We start from the raw sequence: 20,342 nt of genomic DNA, 5'->3' as shown, positions 1-20,342 counted from the left end.
TGATTTCTGTTTATTCCCCAGCTTGACAACATGCTTTGCAACGACCTGTGGGACGTGAAGGTTGTCGGCTTTGGCCTTGCTCACGTTTTCACGCAAGGTGAAAAATTTGATGACTGCCATGGATCACTTGACGATAAAGCACCGGAGATCTTCTTCGAGAGTAGCCACGAAGGTTCCCCGGTTGATGTTTGGGCACTTGGCATCCTGTTCACAAAATTACTTGTTGGGACTGGAATTTTCTGCATTTGACATCATGAAAGTGAGTATTGTTTATAATGATGTCATTTTCATTATCACAAAGACATGTCATCATTACTTTGTGCAGAGTTGCTTTTTTGAACATAACCGCTCTCTGTAATTGTTATTTTGAAAACAGAATCTGCACAGGGGATTGACAGCGCTCGCTGAGAGTGTCAGGGTGTGCAAAGAGGTTCCGCTAGATATTCCGGTTTGGACGCGTGATCTATTTTCTTCAACACTGTGGGATGAAACACATGATTGTTTCATCAATCACTTGTATTCTCTTTTGTAAATCTTGTTTGTTACGTTTCATTGTGTCTGCTAAAAATTTGAATTGTCACAAATTTATTCAATAAACCCATCGACTTGATCTCCAGTGGTTGAGATCTCCATTGGTTGCCGGATTTGTTTTTTGGCTCATGACAAAAACTTCTGCATTGCACACCATCATTTAGTTGATGAATCAAAATATATTTTGTTCGTTTAGAGTCAAGTCTTGGTTATTGCATCAGGGAGTGCTTGTGTGGAATATTCTTGTCATGTAAATGTAAGTATCCGATTGTGATGATGGGTCCATATTTTGTCACAAATACATCTGTTTTGCTTCTTCATGGACATCAGATGACTTCACGATCTTCAATGCAGTGCTGTACAATCTGCCGCGCTGTGCAAGTCAACTATTGCTTTCTCTTCTGGCAAGGATGCTTCATGCGGATGCCATGAAAAGGCCCACTATGGAGGTGGGGGCTTTGATTCCGTTTTCCAACTGAAGTATTTTATTTGCATGAACATATTTGTTCACACATGCTGGGGTTGCTCACCTGTTATTGTGAGGCAAAAATGTTATTACTCACTGGTGGAGCTGTTTCCTGATTGTGTTTATATTTGATTCCAACACATTGTTTTGCAGGAGTTTTCAAACCCCAAGTGGTACAGATGATGTCCCTCTGTAATTTTGATGGTAAGGAGCCTTCTTTTTTTTTCTACTCTTTTAATATCCTCCATTTGTACAGTTTCTCCGTAAGATGGAGCCTCATGGAAGAGCAAGGTGATAAGAGAGCATTTACTGATAATGGGACGGACATCAGGGCAACTGTTGGACAAAATAAATTTGAACTTCCAGTTCTGGGTTTGAGTGAGTTAGACTTTGATCGTGCAGTTTCTCAAAGCTATGTTTTCAGACCGGATCTGTCGTGTCTCTCTATCTTTTAGTTCACGTGTTGTGTTTTCGTATCATATTTCCGTGTTTCACCGTATCTTACCATATCTTCTTTTGGCGTTTTGTTCCTGCGAATGTTTAGCCTACTCACCAAGGATGAAGTCATGGTTTTGGATGTTTGATGATCTGAGATGGTGGTGAACAGCAGTCTTGAAGACCTGGAAGAAAACGGCAAAAATTCAAAGCAAAACAGCAAACCGAGTCGACATCAAATATTGAAAAAGTTCCTTCTGGAAATTATTCCAGTCTACAGTGAAGGAACTCTGCCCCGAACAACAGATCATGATGACTGGAGTACAATCGTAGGTATGTCTGGGAAACTAATCTGAACACAAACCCGAACCAAGTTCTGTCTGAAAACTGCCCCATACCTGTACCCTTCTCAACGGAAAACTCCTCCCAGCGTGACGTTCTTTCTTCAGGGTGGAAAATCTTTTCACAGCTTTCCTTACTTTCTAGGTGATTGTGATGATCGACTACCGTACTACCGACTTTGAACTCTGACAATCAAAACTTTTTACCTTCCTTTGTGGATACTGTCTTGTCTGTTCTTTTTCAGATATTGTCGTTCTTTGAGGGGCTGCCTTGATGCAGGCTGGTATGGCGATGAGAGAAATATTTCCTCAATGTGGCCTCTCCTTTCCCGTCTCGAATGTCTCACAATCTTCCCTTTCTTTCCAGGTGACTTCGTTAAATGACACCACGACTGCAGACTCAAAACTCCAATCATCATCCCAATTTCTTTCAGCTTTCGGCTTCTCTTTTTCTGCTCTTTTTCTCGATATGTATTTGAGGGCCACCAGGATGTAGGCTGGTGGTCTTCAGAGAACTATCTCCTCAATGTGACCCCCCCTCCCCTCACCTTCTCTTTTTCTGCTCTTTTCTCGATATTTCTTTGAGGGCCACCAGGATGCAGGCTGGTGGTCTTCAGAGAACTATCTCCTCAATATGACCCCCCCACCCCCCGCCACCAACTTCACCCTCCCAAGTGTAAGCTTAATGTTCACTGTTGATCTTCATCCCATTTTTCTCTTACAGGTATAAATTAGTTTGGTCAATATTTTGGGTTCAGTGTTTCAGATTTTTTCCACCCTCTCATACCTGAGATTTCTCAGTCATCATGCTGTAGTTCAGTTGGCTGTCCTCCCATTCTGGTTCAGGAGGTCACAGCTCAAGCTGATGAAGCCATTGTCACTCCTGTGTGAAGCGGGGCCATCGCCGTGACATATAAAACACACAGGAAAGAGTGCTCTGTGCTGAGGCGCGGCGGTGATGGTCATTGATTAACCCTCGACCAGGCAAAGATCCCCGGGGGGTTAAAAAGCACGGTCAGTCTGCACAGCAGTTGTGCACTTCACCCGAGAATGAGGTGGATCATCTGATGGGGTTAGTTGCCCGAGTGGAGACCCCACTGGTAGGAATCTAATCAGAGTGACATTCATTTTGAGGCCACTCCGGTTAGACCCCGACCTGAAGGGTGACGATCCCCATCTTCATTTTGATCATTATATCTGTTGTTCCTCCACGTTTATAAGGTTTAATTTAGGGCAGTGTACTTTATTCTACCAAAATTCATCCACAAGAATGGATTTTGAAGAGTGACGTCATCATAATTTTGTTGCACAATGTAGCAATCGAGTGGTCATGACATGTAAATTGTGCTGCATTACGTTTATAGTATGTATTGTGTGTTGTTGGCATAAATGTTTCCTAATTCAGGAGAATGGACTTTTAAAATGAAATACTGGTGTAAGCTTTGTGGTTAGGGTGGCTGGCTTGGGATCCGAAGGTCCTGAGTTCAAGCCCCATTGGCTGCTGAATTAACACCAGGGGGTTGACTCGGCCTGTCATCCTTCCGAGGTCGGCGAAATGAGAACCAGTGTATTGGTCCCAGTGGATGCCCCAGTTTTAATAGGTGTACCATATCCCTGTGTGTCGTAAGAGGCGACCAGGGTTGGCGTCAGGAAGGGCATCCGACCATAAAACATTGCCTCAAGAAAAGCTAACCCCTGCTCAGTCGGGAAAAATGGCTGTAAAAACGGCTGTTTTTTTTTTTTAATGCGATGCACTTTGTCTGCGACAGAGCTGCACATTGCAAAGCTGATCAGGGAGAAGCAATTTCAACCATCACATTGATTGTTGATAACTTGATGATGACTTTGTGGTTGAAGTCCTTTTGCTGTTGCTTAAATTGGCTGAGTTGAAAATGTTGCTGGACTAACGATATGGAGCTCTTCTGTTTCAGTTTTGTAAACCATTAACTAAAGTCATGAACCATTACTCAGATCATCTTTCGTATTACCAGGGTAGTATTAATGAGGAGAGCACTGACCAGGGGAGTATTGACCGGAAGGATACTGACTCGGAGAATACAGTGTAATGTGTCATCACCATTGTATATTTGAACTTTCTCCGTTTGATTGTTTTGTTTAATGCCGTGACGAGCATGGGGCTGCCGGGTCAGTTTCATTTGGATGTGGAGAACAGTCCTGGATGGGTCGCCACTCCAAGGCAGGATACTCAAATGGCTTATTACCCCAGTAAGGCCTAAGTCACATTTGCTCTACGGCGAGGATACGACGGCTGTACGCCCTCTGAATTGACAAACGTGCGGCGGCCGCAGAGTTTCTGAGGTGGCCTCAGGCTGGCCCTACGACATATGGCTATATTTTACAGGCTGTAGGGTCGCCGTGGAATTATTGCGCGGAGTTATAACTTTTTTCATTTCTACGTTCGCCGTAGCAATTCGACAAGCCGAAACAAAAGAACTGGTAAAAAAAAAAAAAAAAAAAAAGAACCTACTCGTTACCGTCCGTCTGACCGCACGTTCGCCTTAGGGCCCCCCTGCGGTCGCCTTGCGGGCACCTTGCGTCTGCCTTGAAAATTCTCTGGCCGCCGCAGGAACGCCCTAAGGTCACCGTGCGACATCAAATCAAAGACTGTACGGTACCCCCACGTTTTCGGTTACCACAATTTCTAAATACGCCATGCGGCTACCCGAAAAATAAAAACGTATGTGACTGCAACATTGCGTGACCGTGGAAATACTGCGGCCGCCCTATAATTGCTTGTGGCCGTACCTCTGCCACATACCTCGCTGTGAGCGTGAGTCAGGGGACGCCGCCCCGGTCCTTCATCGACACCAATGCACGATCTCTCAAAATCGCTTCGGCACCGCTCGCGGCCTATCGCAACATCAGAAAATTCGCCACCCCGACGCTTGGAACCGAATTCGGATCAAAAAATTAAAACACAAACGAGACCTCGGCCCAGGCCGTGGTAGTAGCGGGGCAACCTGGACTGCGAGTAAAACTAAAAAATTAGTAGTGTTAGCGGAAGAATTCGGCAAAATCCGAAGGGCCAACGTCACGATCGCAGCCCACCTTACCGGGAAAACTACCAAACAGGTCGCCAACAAACGCAGATACATGACACGGACCCGGCCCGGACAAGTAGAGGGGTCCGGAACCGAACGTAGCTCTATCCTCGCTCCTCAAACGTACGAACTTAGACGGACGGGACTCGGAGATCTCCACCCGTGCGTGCGGACCCTGGCCCCACCTTCGGACCCTGCCGACCCCATCGACGTAAACGGTGCCTCGGGCGATAGCGGGAGAATGTTACAAATCGTCCGGAACGAATGTAGGGCTGCGCAACGTAGGACCGGCGCTAACGTATGTCGGAGAATTAGGAACCAGCCCGGAGCGGGACGTCGAGTATGGGCTCACCGCTACCCAAGGACAGCTCGTGGCCACCCGATCCCCAAATTAATACGCTACAGACATTTGGAAATGCTATGCCGACAAAGTAGCACGCGACTCGCCTCGACTGTTCTCGACAATAAATTCGCCAGCAAATGCCCTATTGACCGACTTAATATACGAGGAGTTCAAACATAAATGGGAGGCACAGGATAAATTTGTGACTTTAGAGGGCTTCCACACCACTCAGGGGAACAGAGACCCAGGGACGTTAAGGGGAGACTTTTCACAAGAAGAAATTTTCCACGCATTGGAAGGGATGAATTTGGATAGCGCACCAGGGCCAGACGGCGTGAAACCTTGGACTCTCCTCCAAATAGAAAACCGGTACAAACTGCTGGAGACTTTATTCAATTGCTGGTTTTGCGACGGCGTCACCCCTCGCAAGTAAAAGAGTGTCGTTCGTTATTAATTCCAAAAACAACAGACCCCGACCAACTGGAGACCGCTTACCATCAGCTCGACGATCGCGAGAACCTTCAGTCGCCTCCTCGCCAATAGGCTGAGTAAGATCGGTGTAATTAGTCTGTGCCAACGAGGCTTCATCCAGGCACCGGGTTGCAGCGAAAATATCGCCACACTGACTAACATCATGAGGGAGGCCAAACGCAATAGGAAATCCCTAGCCATGGTAATTAATGACTTCGCCAAAGCGCATGCAGGTACGCGTGTCCACGCTCGCTCTGCTCTGTGTTCAATCTGAGCTGATGAAGCAAATCGATTTCTCCGAAGTGATCGCATCGTTTGCCAACCAAAAGGCACGAAGGAAGGTGTTTCAGCAGGGTGGAAATTGAATATACATACATTTTTTCCTCCGAATTTGTTTTCTGTGTCGTTTGTTTCTCAATTTCGAAGCCGAATTGGATTTTACAGGCACTTGTATATTTGAAATTCGGACAAATCGCCATTTACCGCAGTCTGTTCCAATTAAATTTCATGTTCAAAATCGTCGTTTTGGTCACTATTGAATTTGGCCTATGAAATCTCAAGGGCCTTGGCCTACGAAGACCTTAATCCGGCCCTGGTCCCAGGAGGTTGGTCGGAGTTAACCGCCTGGCCACCACAAATTTAGGTCATGGGATTCAAACACCCCCAGCACTCCTGCGACAACTACAGTCTGGAGCGGGATTCGAATCCGGCCACCCCACGACACTATATATATATTTATATATATATATATATATATATATATATATATATATATATATATATATGTATGTATATATATATATATATATATATGTATGTATATATGTATATATGTATATATATATGTATATATATATATATATATATATGTATATGTGTATGTATATATATATATATATATATATATATATATATATATATATATATATATATATATATATATACGAGCTAAGATCCTCGTCCTCTCAATGATGACGTCATAAAAACGAATATGACATTATTGTGATTTATCAGGTTTGTGATGAATTATCTGTGCTAATGCCCGGCTTGATTCCCGCAAACAAAATTCAAACAGCTTTGAATATGCCTTTCAATCCTGACAAATCTCACTATCTCTCTCCAAAAGGACCGTCTGGCAACCGCCCCTCCCCCTGACCCCCCTGCCTCCCACCTACTTTCTTAACAATCCTCTTGAAGTCATTCAAACCCCTGTGTCTCAATGTCAGCCATGATCTTTCTTTGAGAAACCACATTTCAACGATGGCCCCCTAAGCCAGCCACTGACAAAGGCATTCCCCAACGTACAAAGTCCTTCCTTGGCACACCTGAACTCCTGTCCACTCCAAGTGAAGTGGATTACAATCTTTGCTGAAGCTAATTAAGTGACTAAATTGATGTGACGGTAATTTCTGGTTCTAATGTGTTTTACCAAGGGTATGTCCAACCGTCACGAAGAGGAATCCCCGATAGTTCATGCAGGTGTATTATTTGTACTTTATCGTCAGACGGACTCATTCTTCGCAGTACATGTTTCCATAGTATGTACTTTATGGACACACAAGCCTGATAATGTTCCACCATTAACCACACCCATACAGGTCTGATTGACCTTTGGGCAAATAGGTCGAGCATCCCCGCCCCGATCAGACCGATAAACAGTCGTAGTCCCGCCCACCTCGCTGTTGCCTTCCTATTTCAGAGTATCTGTAAATATTTACATTAAATGTAGAATGAACGGCACAAACAAGCTATACCAAAGGATGCTGCACTCTGTCGGATGGTACCAGAGTCATTGCCATTGATCAAGGCACCTCGGAAATACTGATGTGGAGCCGGGTGTCGGTGGCGAGCACGACCGCGAGGTGGAGCAGTTGAGTCGGCTCCACCGAACACCCGGAATCTAGATCGTGCACCTCGGAGAACTCCGAAAGGCACGGGTCCCTTACAGGATCGTGAATCGCCAATAATTCGGCTGCGTGGGATAGGGTTAATGTCCAATTTCAATGTACCTAAGTATCCACGTGGCAAAGCTACCGGGGAATTCACATCCTTGGCAGGCCTCGAGCGGAACGAGCCGTTATCGTGCTCGAACTGTGCGTAACCTTTGCGGATGATTTCTAAGACCCGTCGGCCCAACTGCACAATTTGCCGCTTCCCAATTGCCCAACACGCAGCATGCTAAGCCAATGAAAGAAACACAGAAACTAGCTGATACATTTAACAAAATGGATATTTATTTACAATAGGCAGGGAGGGGAACATAGAAGGGCAGAGTTATCCGACCATAAAAAAAATGGAAATTTATACACAAGCCTCTTATACAGTTGCTACTTAAAGACGGGCCCACGCACAACACACAACACACAACACACAACACACAACACACAACACACAACACACAACACACAACACACACACCACAACAAATACACACAAACACACACACCTTAATCACATAGTAGCCTGCAGATTTGTTTCTTGGAACAGAGTGAAGCTCGACATGAGGTTTATATACAAATTCCAGGTTAATGATTTCCCTTTCATGAGCTGGAATTGTGAGTCAGATTTCATTACATTATAAAGGTGAGTGTACCCTGCATGGGTGAGTGTATTCCCATTTTATAACGCTGAGTGTATTCTGCATGGGTGAGTGTACCCCCATTTTATAAGGGTGAGTTTACCCTGCATGGGTGAGTGTACCCCCATTTTATAAGGGTGAGTTTACCCTGCATGGGTGATTGTACTCTGCATGGGTGAGTGCACCCCCATTTTATTAAGGTGAGTGTATTCTGCATGGGTGAGTGCACTCCCATTTTATAACGCTGAGTGTACTCTGCATGGGTGAGTGTACACCCATTTTATATGGGTGAGTTTACCCTGCATGGGTGAGTGTACTCCCATTTTATCAGGGTGAGTGTACTCTGCATGGGTGAGTGTACCCCTATTTTATAAGGGTGAGTGTATCCTGCATGGGTGAGTGTACCCCCATTTTATAAGAGTGAGTGTACTCTGCATGGGTGAGTGCACCCCCATTTTATAAAGGTGAGTGTACCCCAATTTTATAAGGGTGAGTGTACCCTGCATGGGTGAGTGTACCCCCATTTTATAAGGGTGAGTGTACTCTGCATGGGTGAGTGTACTCCCATTTTATAAGGGTGAGTGTAGTCTGCATGGGTGAGTGTACCCCCATTTTATAAGGGTGAGTGTACTCTGCATGAGTGAGTGTACTCCCATTTTATAAAGGTGAGTGTACTCTGCATGGGTGAGTGTACCCCCATTTTATAAGGGTGAGTACCCCCATTTTATAAGGGTGAGTGTACCTCCATTTTATAAAGGTGAGTGTACCCCCATTTTATAAGGGTGAGTACCCCCATTTTATAAGGGTGAGTGTACCTCCATTTTATAAAGGTGAGTGTACCCCCATTTTATAAGGGTGAGTGTACCCCCATTTTATAAGGGTGAGTGTACTCTGCATGGGTGAGTGTACCCCCATTTTATAAAGGTGAGTGTACTCTGCATGGGTGAGTGTACCCCCATTTTATAAGGGTGAGTGTACTCTGCATGGGTGAGTGTACCCCCATTTTATAAGGGTGAGTGTACTCTGCATGAGTGAGTGTACTCCCATTTTATTAAGGTGAGTGTACTCTGCATGGGTGAGTGTACCCCCATTTTATTAAGGTGAGTGTACCCCCATTTTATTAAGGTGAGTGTACCCTGTATGGGTGAGTGTACTCTGCATGGGTGAGTGTACCCCCATTTTATTAAGGTGAGTGTACCCCCATTTTATTAAGGTGAGTGTACCCCCATTTTATAAAGGTGAGTGTACCCCCATTTTATTACGGTGAGTGTACCCCCATTTTATTAAGGTGAGTGTACCCCCATTTTATTAAGGTGAGTGTACCCCCATTTTATTAAGGTGAGTGTACCCCCATTTTATAAAGGTGAGTGTACCCCCATTTTATAAAGGTGAGTGCACCCTGCATGGGATCCCTGAATACATTAACTACCGGGTGCAAAACACGGTGTTCTTTCTCTCTTTTCTGGGGACTGGGTCGCCGTTCATTGAGGCACGTGACGTGTCTCCCAGATCCCAGCAACGAACCAAATGGTGAAGTTGGCGGTGAAGCCGCTGGTGGTGAAATCGAGGGTGGAGAGTGTAAAATGATGTCGGTGTAATAAATTTGTCCGGTCTTTTGAGTCGTTTACATTTTTGTTTATTTTTTGTTGTTTACTGAATGATGATAAAGACCATGCTCGAGGTTAATTCGTGTCAGTGATATTTACCTCACAGGTCGAGGCAGCGTGTTTTCTCTGCTCATTCAATGGCGTCCTTGGCGGGAAGGTCGGATCAGGGCTTCACTCACTTGCTGCAGAAATACGAAGCATGGCAGCGGGTGAGTGAGGACATCATCCTCAGCTTCGTGTTTTTTTCATCATCAAATGTTTATCATATCCTTTCTCTCATTGACTCATGTAGTTTTTATCCCCCGCCGCGTGGCGGAAGGAGGATATTGTTGTCACCCGGGTCGTCCGTCCGGGCATCAACATTTATAGCTGTGAGTGCGATAACTCATAAACTGTTCGCCATATCGATTTAAAATTTGAGTCACACATGTAACACCTGAAAAGGAAGAACCCAATTGATTTTGGGCGTGGTCGGATCCAAGATGGCCGATCGGGGCGGCCATCTTGAAAAATGTTTTTTGTAATAAATGGAAAACCGCTTATCTGATTACCTTCGCATTCTGCGAAAGGTTATGTTTTGGTCGGCGTGTATTTATTTATTTATTTATTTATTTGTAATCTTGTGATTCGTATAACTCAAAAAGTATTAAACCGAATTGTTTATTTATTTATTTATTTATTTGTAATCTTGTGATTCGTATAACTCAAAAAGTATTAAACCGAATTGCATGAAATTTGGTGGGATGATTGGTTATTAGCCAGGAAGCATTCGATTAGATTTTGGGATCGTTTGGGTCAAAGGTCAAGGTCAAGGTCACGAAAAGGTCAAAATCGTCTTTTTACGATAACACGGTCAATTTTTATTCAATTTGCATGCAACTAACGCCAAAATGTTCAGAATTCAACGCCTCATCTTGTGATATGCAATATGACACAATGACGCCCATACTCTTGTTACCGGTTAGGGGTCAAAGGTCAGGGGGGTCACGACCTTGAAAAATATGCGGTTTTTGTCATAACGCGGTCAATTCTTGTCTGCTTTCCATGAACCCAGCACCAAAATGTTCAGAATTTAATGCCCAATCTTGTGACACAATGACGTCATAACACATGTCACCGGTTGGGGTAAAATGTCGGGGGTGGGGGGGGTCACGCCCTTGAAAAATATGCGGTTTTCGGCATAACTCAGTCAATTGTTATTCGATTTGCATGAAACCAGCATCAAACGAGATTACCTTCTCTTGTTGAAACGTTGTATTCACCGAGCTTGCGAGTGAAGACTCGCCAAAACGACGTGAGTTGATTGTTGTTTAGTCCGTAGCCCCCGAAAGTCGGGGGGGTCATGACATTATAGATATGTGGTTTGTGTCACAAGACCATTCATATGAAACCAGTTCCCCACACTCATACCAAGAACAAAAACAGTAGTGGCGGCGAAGGTATGCGCTCTGAGTGCCCGTTCTTGTTCAACTATTCAATGGTGGGGATTCCCAATCTCTGATGGTATATTTTGTCATGATATTAAATATTCCAGATAATTGTTGTAAAAAGGATTCAAGACCAAAGTAACTTTTCAGCAAAGGATTTATTGTATTGATCGTTCCTTGTCGAGGTAAAGATGAACACGAACTACACAAACTTCACCTCACAGTTTTTTTTTGATTTTTGAACAAAACAAATGTACTCCAACTACCTCAAACTGAACACCGTGCCTACAAACCCCAACTACCTCAAACTGAACACCGTGCTTACAAACCCCAACTACCACAAACTGAACACCATGCTTACAAACCCCAACTACCACAAACTGAACACCATGCTTACAAACCCCAACTACCACAAACTGAACACCATGCTTACAAACCCCAACTACCACAAACTGAACACCATGCTTACAAACCCCAAATATCTCAAACTGAACACCATGCTTACAAACCCCAACTACCTCAAACTGAACACCATGCTTACAAACCCCAAATACCTCAAACTGAACACCGTGCTTACAAACCCCAACTACCTCAAACTGAACACCATGCTTACAAACCCCAAATACCTCAAACTGAACACCATGCTTACAAACCCCAAATACCTCAAACTGAACACCGTGCTTACAATCCCCAAATACCACAAACTGAACACCATGCTTACAAACCCCAAATTCTTCAAACTGAACACCGTGCTTACAAGCCCCAAATTCCTCAAACTGAACACTGTGCTTACAAACCCCAAATATCTCAAACTGAACACCGTGCTTACAAACCCCAACTACCACAAACTGAACACCATGCTTACAAACCCCAAATACCTCAAACTGAACACCGTGCTTACAAACCCCAACTACCACAAACTGAACACCATGCTTACAAACCCCAAATACATCAAACTGAACAACGTGCTGACATACCCCAAATACCTCAAACTGAACACCGTGCTTACAATCCCCAACTACCTCAAATTGAACACCGTGCTTACAAACCCCAACTACCTCAAATTGAACACCGTGCTTACAAACCCCAACTACCTCAAACTGAACACCGTACTTGCATACCTCAAATACCTCAAACTAAACACCATGCTTCCAATCCCAAATACCCCAAACTGAACACCGTGCTTACAAACCCCAACTACAGTACCTCAAACTGAACACCGTGCTTACAAACCCCAACTACCTCAAACTGAACACCATGCCTACAAACCCCAACTACCTCAAACTGAATACCATGCTTACAAACCCCAAATACCTCAAACTGAACACCGTGCTTACAAACCCCAAATACCTCAAACTGAACACCATGCTTACAAACCCCAACTACCTCAAACTGAACACCGTGCTTACAAACCCCAAATACCTCAAACTGAACAACGTGCTGACATACCCCAAATACCTCAAACTGAACACCATGCTTCCAATCCCAAATACCTCAAACTGAACACCGTGCTTACATACCTCAAATACCTCAAACTGAACACCATGCTGACATACCTCAAACTGAACACCGTACTTACATACCCCAAATATCTCAAAGTGAATACCGTGCTTACAAACGCCAAATACCTCAAACTGAACACCGTGCTTACATACCCCAACTTCCTCAAACTGGACACCGTGTTTACAATCCCCAAATACCTCAAACTGAACACCGTGCTTACATACCTCAAATACCTCAAACTGAACACCGTACTTACATACCTCAAATACCTCAAACTGAACACCATGCTTACATACCTCAAATACCTCAAACTGAACACCGTATTTACAAACCTCAAACTGAACACCGTGCTTACAAACCCCAATTACCTCAAACTGAACACCGTGCTTACATACCTCAAAGTGAACACCGTGCTTACATACCCCAACTACCTCAAACTGAATATAATGCTGATGAACTTCATGGACGATGAAGGTCGCGCGGTTTGCACCGTCATCCTGATTAATGTGCAAAATGCTGTCCAAACCCACAAGAGGCACTGCAACAGCAGCAGCTGCATACCCAGAAATGATGCTCTCAGCATTTACGTAAATTACAAACGAAAGAAGAACTTCCTCTCGTGACCTCATTATTTCGTATGCACAGGAGGTGAAGATTGATGAAACCGTTGTCAACAAGAGTAGATGTGGTTTGGGAGGGGCACAGGTGATAGCGACTGTACACTGTAGTGGATGAACTGCTGTGTACTGATCATCCCTTCTTTAATATTACGCTCCACGTGGGAGGTCAGGTCAGGTATGGGAGCATGCGCCGCAGCAGCGCGTCGCTGCGTCCACTTTCCGCCGGTCTCCAGGAGCTTCCGTCTGGCCATCCCCTCGGCAGATGCCTGGCCCATCCCCATCTCCTTAAAATGCTGATCAACCTGCTGCAACCACGTGGCACGTGGTCGGCCCATTGGCCTCCACTCACGAGACTCCCTCGCTGAGAGAATCTGGTGAGCCGGACCAGTGTCAGGGAGCGAGCCACATGTCCATACAGCCGCAGCGGACGCTCACGGACTGTGCAGGTAACAAATCTCATTTGAGTCTCAGCAACCTCTCGGATACAAAGGCCGACCAATGATGGTCAAGGATTCTCCGAAGAGACCTGGTACCAAAGGAATTAAGTCGCCGTCTCAGATCCCTGGTCAGAGTCCAAGTCTCATATCCGTAGAGCAAGACGAAGCACCAACGACTTGAAGATTCAGACTTTCATCCTCCTGCACAGGTACCAATAGCGCCACACCCCATGATCCAGTGGATCCTTGACTCCCCAGGCCCGACCCAAACGTTTATTGACCTCTGGCTCACAGCCAGCAGAGAAGTAAATTTCACTGCCAAGGTAAGTGAATCTCCCCATGACCTCAACATCCTCACCACAAACAGGTACAGACAAGATGGCAGCATCCAAGATGTCATTGAAAGCCTGGATCTTAGTTTTGACCCAGGAAACATGTAATCCCAGCGGCTCCGACTCCTAATTCACCACCTTGAGAACCCCAAAAGGATATCCAGAGTCTCCACAAAGATGACTGCATCATCTGTGAAATCAAGGTCGCAGATCTTTACATTCCCAAACGATAGACCTCAGCTTGATCTCTCCGACATCTTCCCCAGAATCCAGTCCAAACAAGTGCTGAAAAGTGTGGGAGCCAGTTCACACCCCTGACAAACTCCAGTAACAGCTGAAAAGAAGTCAAATATGGTACCACCACATCTCACAGCACTCTCAGTACCAGAGTATAGTTCAGACATCAGATCGATCAGTTTTGGTGGCACCCCACGAAGACCAATAATCCTCCAGAGGGCATCCCAATTCAATGAATCAAATGCTTTACAGATTTCAACACGGACTACAAGCAGCCCCTGCCGAAACTCTCGTCTGCATTCGGTGAGGACCCGAAGAGCAAGGATATGGTCAATCATTGACCTCTTTGGTGTAAAGCCTGACTGCTCTGGACTCTGGTGCTCAAGCAGGTGGTGGCGAACCCTTTCAATAATTATCCGAGCAAAGACCTTGCCCGACACTGAGAGCAGCGTTACCCTTCGTTAGTTGTTGCAGTCCTGGCGATCCCCCTTCCCATTCCAGAGAGGGACAACAAGGCCCGTCTTCCATTCAGTTGGGATGATGCCTGTGTTCCAGGCAAATCACAGAACTGCATGCAACGACGCGAGTCCAGCATTTCCAGCCTTGAAGTTCAGCATGGATGCCACAAATCCCAGAAGTTTCATCGCAGCCTGTTTCCCCAAACAAAGGTGGATCACAATTGATTGGAGGGCCAGCAGTTGGGATAGTAACAACTCTGACATCTAAATCAATAGCTGGTGGATCAGCATGGTACAGCCACTGAAAGTAACCGGCCCAACAGGCCTTTACTTTGGACTCCTCTCTCAAGAGCCCACCACCCTCTATTCCAACTGCAGTACACCGAGGGATGGGCTTGGAGGAACGAAATGCATGAATTCCCCTGTAAGCAGGACGAGAATCACCTGACCAAAGGTGATGCTCTACCCCCTCACAGATTCCTTGCTCATCGGCCTCCTTATCAACCCTCAGCACACGTACAGTTTTATGCCTCAACTCTCTGAACAGCTCAGCTCTGCCATTAAGCCTGGCTCTGTGACTCTGATCAATGGTATCCAGTGTCCATTGAGAGACAAAATTCTTCTTTCCCCTTTGATGAGTTAGAAGACATCCACCGGCAACATCAAGGATGGTGGTCTTCAAGGCACTTCACAACTCTTCAGGATTCCCCAAAGCACCCAGACCCCCCAAATCACCACTCCGCCTGTTCTCAAAGCTACCCTCTCATCCTCCTCTCTCATACTTGAGCTTGCCAACATTCAGCCTCGGCTGGGATGGTACAATTCTCCCGGATTTAAGCTGCAACTTCAGAGTTGCTATTACAAGCCTGTGGTCGGTATTGAGGAACTGAGCGCTCCGGCTGACCCTGCAGTTCTGCATCATCCTCCAGTGACCATCAACGAGCACATGGTCTATATCCCTTGCCCCACCACCAGTGTTGGAATACCAAGTCCAGCCATGAGCTTGTGGGCGCTGAAACCATGAAACAGCCACCCAAAGTCCATGACTTATTACAATATCAAGTAACTTCGTGCTATTTTGATTCACAGTTCCAGACCCACGGAGACCAACCAACACATGTCTCATAACAAGACGAGAAGAGTATCACGCCTGGGGCGTTCGGGATGGGATATTCCAGGCACCCATCCAAAGGGACCCCCTCAGGTTAACCCAAGGAGACCGCCATCTGGTGAACGACGCCTCGGCACCACTTTGACACTCACTACTGAATCTGACCCGGGAAGGTTACCCTGTGGTTTTCCTCCTGTCATCAAAGAGTGGGGGTCCCAAAGGCTTTGCCCCAATCCCGTTATCCGGTGAGCTGCCCTGCCAAGGGCAGCTGGACAAAAGGTACTCCCACGGAGTGGGTTTCAGAATATTTTCCGTTTTTACAGCGCGTGCGCTGTATACAATTGCACCGAGTTTGAATTTTCCCCGGCATCGTCGACCACGTCTCCGGTGGGTCCGGTGTCCCCCTCCCCCCCCCCCACGTGCCTCAAGACAGCCAATGACGGCCATCCGGTAGATGCAGTGCGTAACCTCGACGGAAATGGCCGACAATTGACGGAAATACCCGAGTATTTCGATGGAAATTTGTGAAACTAATGTGTTATATATGTGAAAACCATTTAATTTATTGCTTGACGGAAAAAAACGAAGAAACGCTCCCCTCTCATGAACGAACGAACGAAAGACGTCACTTCCGCCCACCATCGCATTTCATGCTGATCGCCGAATGCTGAAAGCTAAGTTCTTCTTATGCTATCATTCTTTTGCGGTCCCCGGCCACGCTGTGTCGAACGATTTCATTCCTTCTGTTATATATATAAAGGTGCTTATCACAATAATAACATGATTTTTACATTTCAAATATTAAGTACACTTTTTAATTGTTTTTCAACTGAAAAAGCATAAATTGCATATTTTAACATTAGTGTACTCATTTGCTTCACCACACGTGCTGTATTGAAAGATTTCACTTGTTGCGTTTTGCGGAGTGAAGGATTTTACGGTGGCCAGAGTGCAAATCCTGCCACCAACCTCCCCCCCCCCCCCCAAAAAAAAAAGAAGTAAAAGTGAAGGAGTGAAAAAAGTGAATGCTGGGAGGAAGTGAATGTTTACCGAATGGCATGTTATTATTCCAACAAGCTGATAGCATCCTGGAGGTATGCATCCTCACCTCTAAGCTCCCCTACCTGGGTTTGAATCCTGAACCAGCTATTAACTGTCATTCTTGTGTTTCACAGGTAGGGTGGTTCATCAATGTGTGTGCAGTCCCTCTGATGGACATTAAACAGGTGTCCCTTCTGCCACCATTCATTGTTGGACGTTAAAGATCCTTCGTGAAATGTAGGCGAGCTATTGCTGGCACCAAGAACAAATTACAAATTCCTACCTTAACCAACAGAGGGCATTGCATCAGCAGCACAGCCGTGCCCTCAGCCGATGATGCTACCCCACAGTCTTGTGCTGCATACGAACTAAGATGATTATTCCAACATATAATTTTGACTTCCAAACTAATTACAGTACGAGTCGTCCATTTTGAACAACCGTTTTCAAATATGCGAGTGCTGATGGTTGCACTGGTCGCAAACTCAAGACAGTTTGTTTGAAGTGTGATTATGTGTTGTGCTGTCCTGTCACGTACTTTGTCATTCCACAGTACATCGCCCCTTTGGCTCATGACAATGAGATGCTGAGACATAGAGCAGTGAGAGCAGAGGAGGCTCTGGGACCCTTGCAGGCCACAGAGTCACAAGCAAGACAAGGTGAGGAATAAGTAGCACAATATTTTGCCGAAGACTGGCATAAAGGGGGTAATTGTGAGAAAGGAGTGCCAGAATGGATGAAATTGTCTACCCCATTCCCCATCCTTAGATGTTCCTAAAATTCGTACGGTGTTGCATGGCCTGCAGAACCAGCACTCTGCCTACCTGCAGGCAGAAGGTACGTTACTTTCGTCATGTTCACATCACATGCAGGACACATTTGAACCATTATATTTGCAAGTAGATTGGCTGCTATACTATCATTGCACAAGCAATGGTGTGGCACTCTGCAGAATGCAATCTTTTGGAGAGGATGATAAGTAGGTTATCTCAACTGCCTGCATTAAAATGTTGAACAAGGAAGAACCCACAATTAGTTCAACAGAAGTTGTGATAAAGTGATCAGAAATCAACCTGTTGAGCATCATTTTCCCATTAACATGATTATAATTGTTATGATGATATGCTAGGTGGTCATATTTTGGACCATTAGCTGTGTGTTAATCAGCTGTCAGGATTCTAACCTTGCTTGTAACTGTGCATTATTCAAACCTTGCTTTAAAATGTTGCTTTAAATGTTTCAGGCTACCAATGTTCCATGCACCCCACTGTTTTTGGACAGCGCCCAGCTGTTCCTGTTTCTTGGAAACTAAGCCCTGTTTCTTGGAAACTAAGCCCTTATCACCCTTCCTGTTGCTCTGTGGTGGTGTGCCCTTAGTGCGACCTTGGAGAGAACTGTGGAACTGTTCCTTCAGTGTATGCTGCCCACACATTCCTATTCTCAGTGATCACCAAAGCTTTGCCTTTGTTATCAGCAGGTGCTGGTGAAGGAGTGTAGGAAGCTTGGAAAGTTATTAGTTTGCAAGACTTGCATATCTGAGAGTTGTGTAGGTGGCTTGGAAACTGTGGTTGCATATCTGAGAATTGACCGATTCAACTTCCCCTAGGGCCCGAGGGAGGAGGGGGAAAGAGGCCCACTGCCACATTTATTTCTTTTTATTTCTTTGTTTCTTTATCCCTTAGCATACACTTTTAGTCCACACCCAGTTTTGCCTTTACACTTTTAGTCCACACCCAGTTTTGCTTTGTGTGATTATATATGTGATGGTTTTGAAGCATATTCTTAATGTGATTCAGGGGAGCCTGACTGAAGGGTCACTGAGTCACATTCCGCATGCGTGTGGTCTTCGGAAATAAAACGTGTAATTCGAGGATCCTCATCTGACTCTGTCATCTTACTCGGCCGAGTGGAGAGTCATAACAATTGGTGACGAGGATGGGATTCGACTGATGCTGGCGGTGTGGACGGTGGGACTCCACTTGGTGTACAGCGATCGCAAGGGATCAGCTAAAGGTACGTGGCGATCGCACGTAGGGCACCTAAAATAGGGAGCCCCAGTTAGGCGAGCGCTGTACACTTGGTGGGTTGCGCCCTGCCGGACGCAGCTCCAGGATCTGCTCGAATCAAGAACTGTAACGGTAAACACATATGAGGTGATTCGAATGCGGTTTGTCTGAAGAGCACAAAGGGGAAGGGCTGTCAGGCAGTGTTTGTAGAGCCGGTAAGGGTCGAGGATAAAGGTATCCGTGTGAAATAAGGAGGAAACAGGTTGGAATCCTGTACCAAGAGAGGGAAGGTTAGAGGCCTTCATTGGGTTTGAGGCTATTAGGCGGCGGGTCGAAAGGGACCTCAGTCCCGGTGTAAAAGGAGAAACGATTTACAGCTATTAGGCGGCTGATTGAAAGGGACCTCAGTCCCGGTGTAAAAGGAGAAACGATTTATAGCTATTAGGCGGTTGATAAGATAAGAACAAAAGAATGGGGAATAAATCTTCAAAGAACGAGAAGATACCAAAAGGAACAACATTGAAAGTCATCAGTGACAAATATGGAATCGATAACGTAAAGGGAATACAGGATTGGGTGAAGTGGACCGCGGGAAGAAAAGATCCCTTTCCGCTGACTGGATCCTTAGATCCAAAGATATTAAACACAGTGAGTAATGCGCTGATAGAGGGCAAAGCAGGAGGCCCGAAACAAAGTGGTCCACACTGGAAAGCATTGGCCGCGTGGCTAATGGAGTCGCAAGTCGAGACAGAGCATAGGCGACTCGGACTAGAAGGGACTGTGAACCAACGGAAAATACAAGACGAGGAACGACAAGGGAGACTAAAACAGGCACTAGACCAGCTAACGGAAGTTAAGACACAGGGAGAGGACAAACAGAGGGAACTAGACCAAGTGTTAGCGCAGCTGACGGAGGTCAAGATACAGAGTGAGGAGAGACAGGAGAAGTTGAAGCAGGCGTTAGCACAGATAGCAGAAATCAGTGACGATGTGAACCGAAAGACGACAACCCGACTTGGGACAACAAGAGGAATTTACCCTGTCTTAGAAGGGGACAGAGTAAAAGGAGGGACCGACATTCACCAGTTCCCCATGATACAAGCAGCAGGGGGAGATTGGGTTTGGAGATCATGGACCCCACAAGACATTAGGGGAGTAAAAGCTAGCATGGAAGAATGTATAAAGAAAAACCCAAGAAGGGCCATTCAGATATTACACGACCAGATAAAAATGCAGGGGGCAACCAGGACAGACATAGGGTTTATCTGCACTGCTGTCCTGCCCAGTGCGGTTTGGAGCCGGCGTGCGGCAGCCTGGAGTGTAAAAATGGAAGGAG

General features: G+C 45.6%; 1 protein-coding gene across 3 annotated transcripts in view; it reads left to right on the top strand.

The window, feature by feature from the left end:
* The window catches only part of LOC147032248 (serine/threonine-protein kinase NIM1-like), a 69,101-nt gene that overhangs the window by 18,764 nt on the left and 29,995 nt on the right, over nucleotides 1-20,342 (top strand). For 2 of the 3 annotated variants that reach the window (XM_085869675.1, XM_085869674.1), the window contains exons 7-11: nucleotides 22-980; nucleotides 1,151-1,201; nucleotides 9,941-10,043; nucleotides 17,554-17,659; nucleotides 17,769-17,837. In XM_085869675.1, the coding sequence (XP_085725801.1) occupies nucleotides 22-249 (228 nt within the window). In that variant the 3' untranslated portion in view covers nucleotides 250-980; nucleotides 1,151-1,201; nucleotides 9,941-10,043; nucleotides 17,554-17,659; nucleotides 17,769-17,837. The remainder of the gene's footprint in view (nucleotides 1-21; nucleotides 981-1,150; nucleotides 1,202-9,940; nucleotides 10,044-17,553; nucleotides 17,660-17,768; nucleotides 17,838-20,342) is intronic. The other variant, XM_085869676.1, reaches the window with a different exon arrangement.

The sequence above is a fragment of the Eptatretus burgeri genome, chromosome 2 (assembly GCF_056783735.1).
Source record: "Eptatretus burgeri isolate ZD-2024b chromosome 2, Ebu_testis_v1, whole genome shotgun sequence".
In the NCBI taxonomy this organism is placed as follows: Eukaryota; Metazoa; Chordata; class Myxini; order Myxiniformes; family Myxinidae; genus Eptatretus; species Eptatretus burgeri.
The sequence above is the reverse complement of the archived record's forward strand: the minus strand, read 5'-3'. Positions and strand labels throughout refer to the sequence as shown.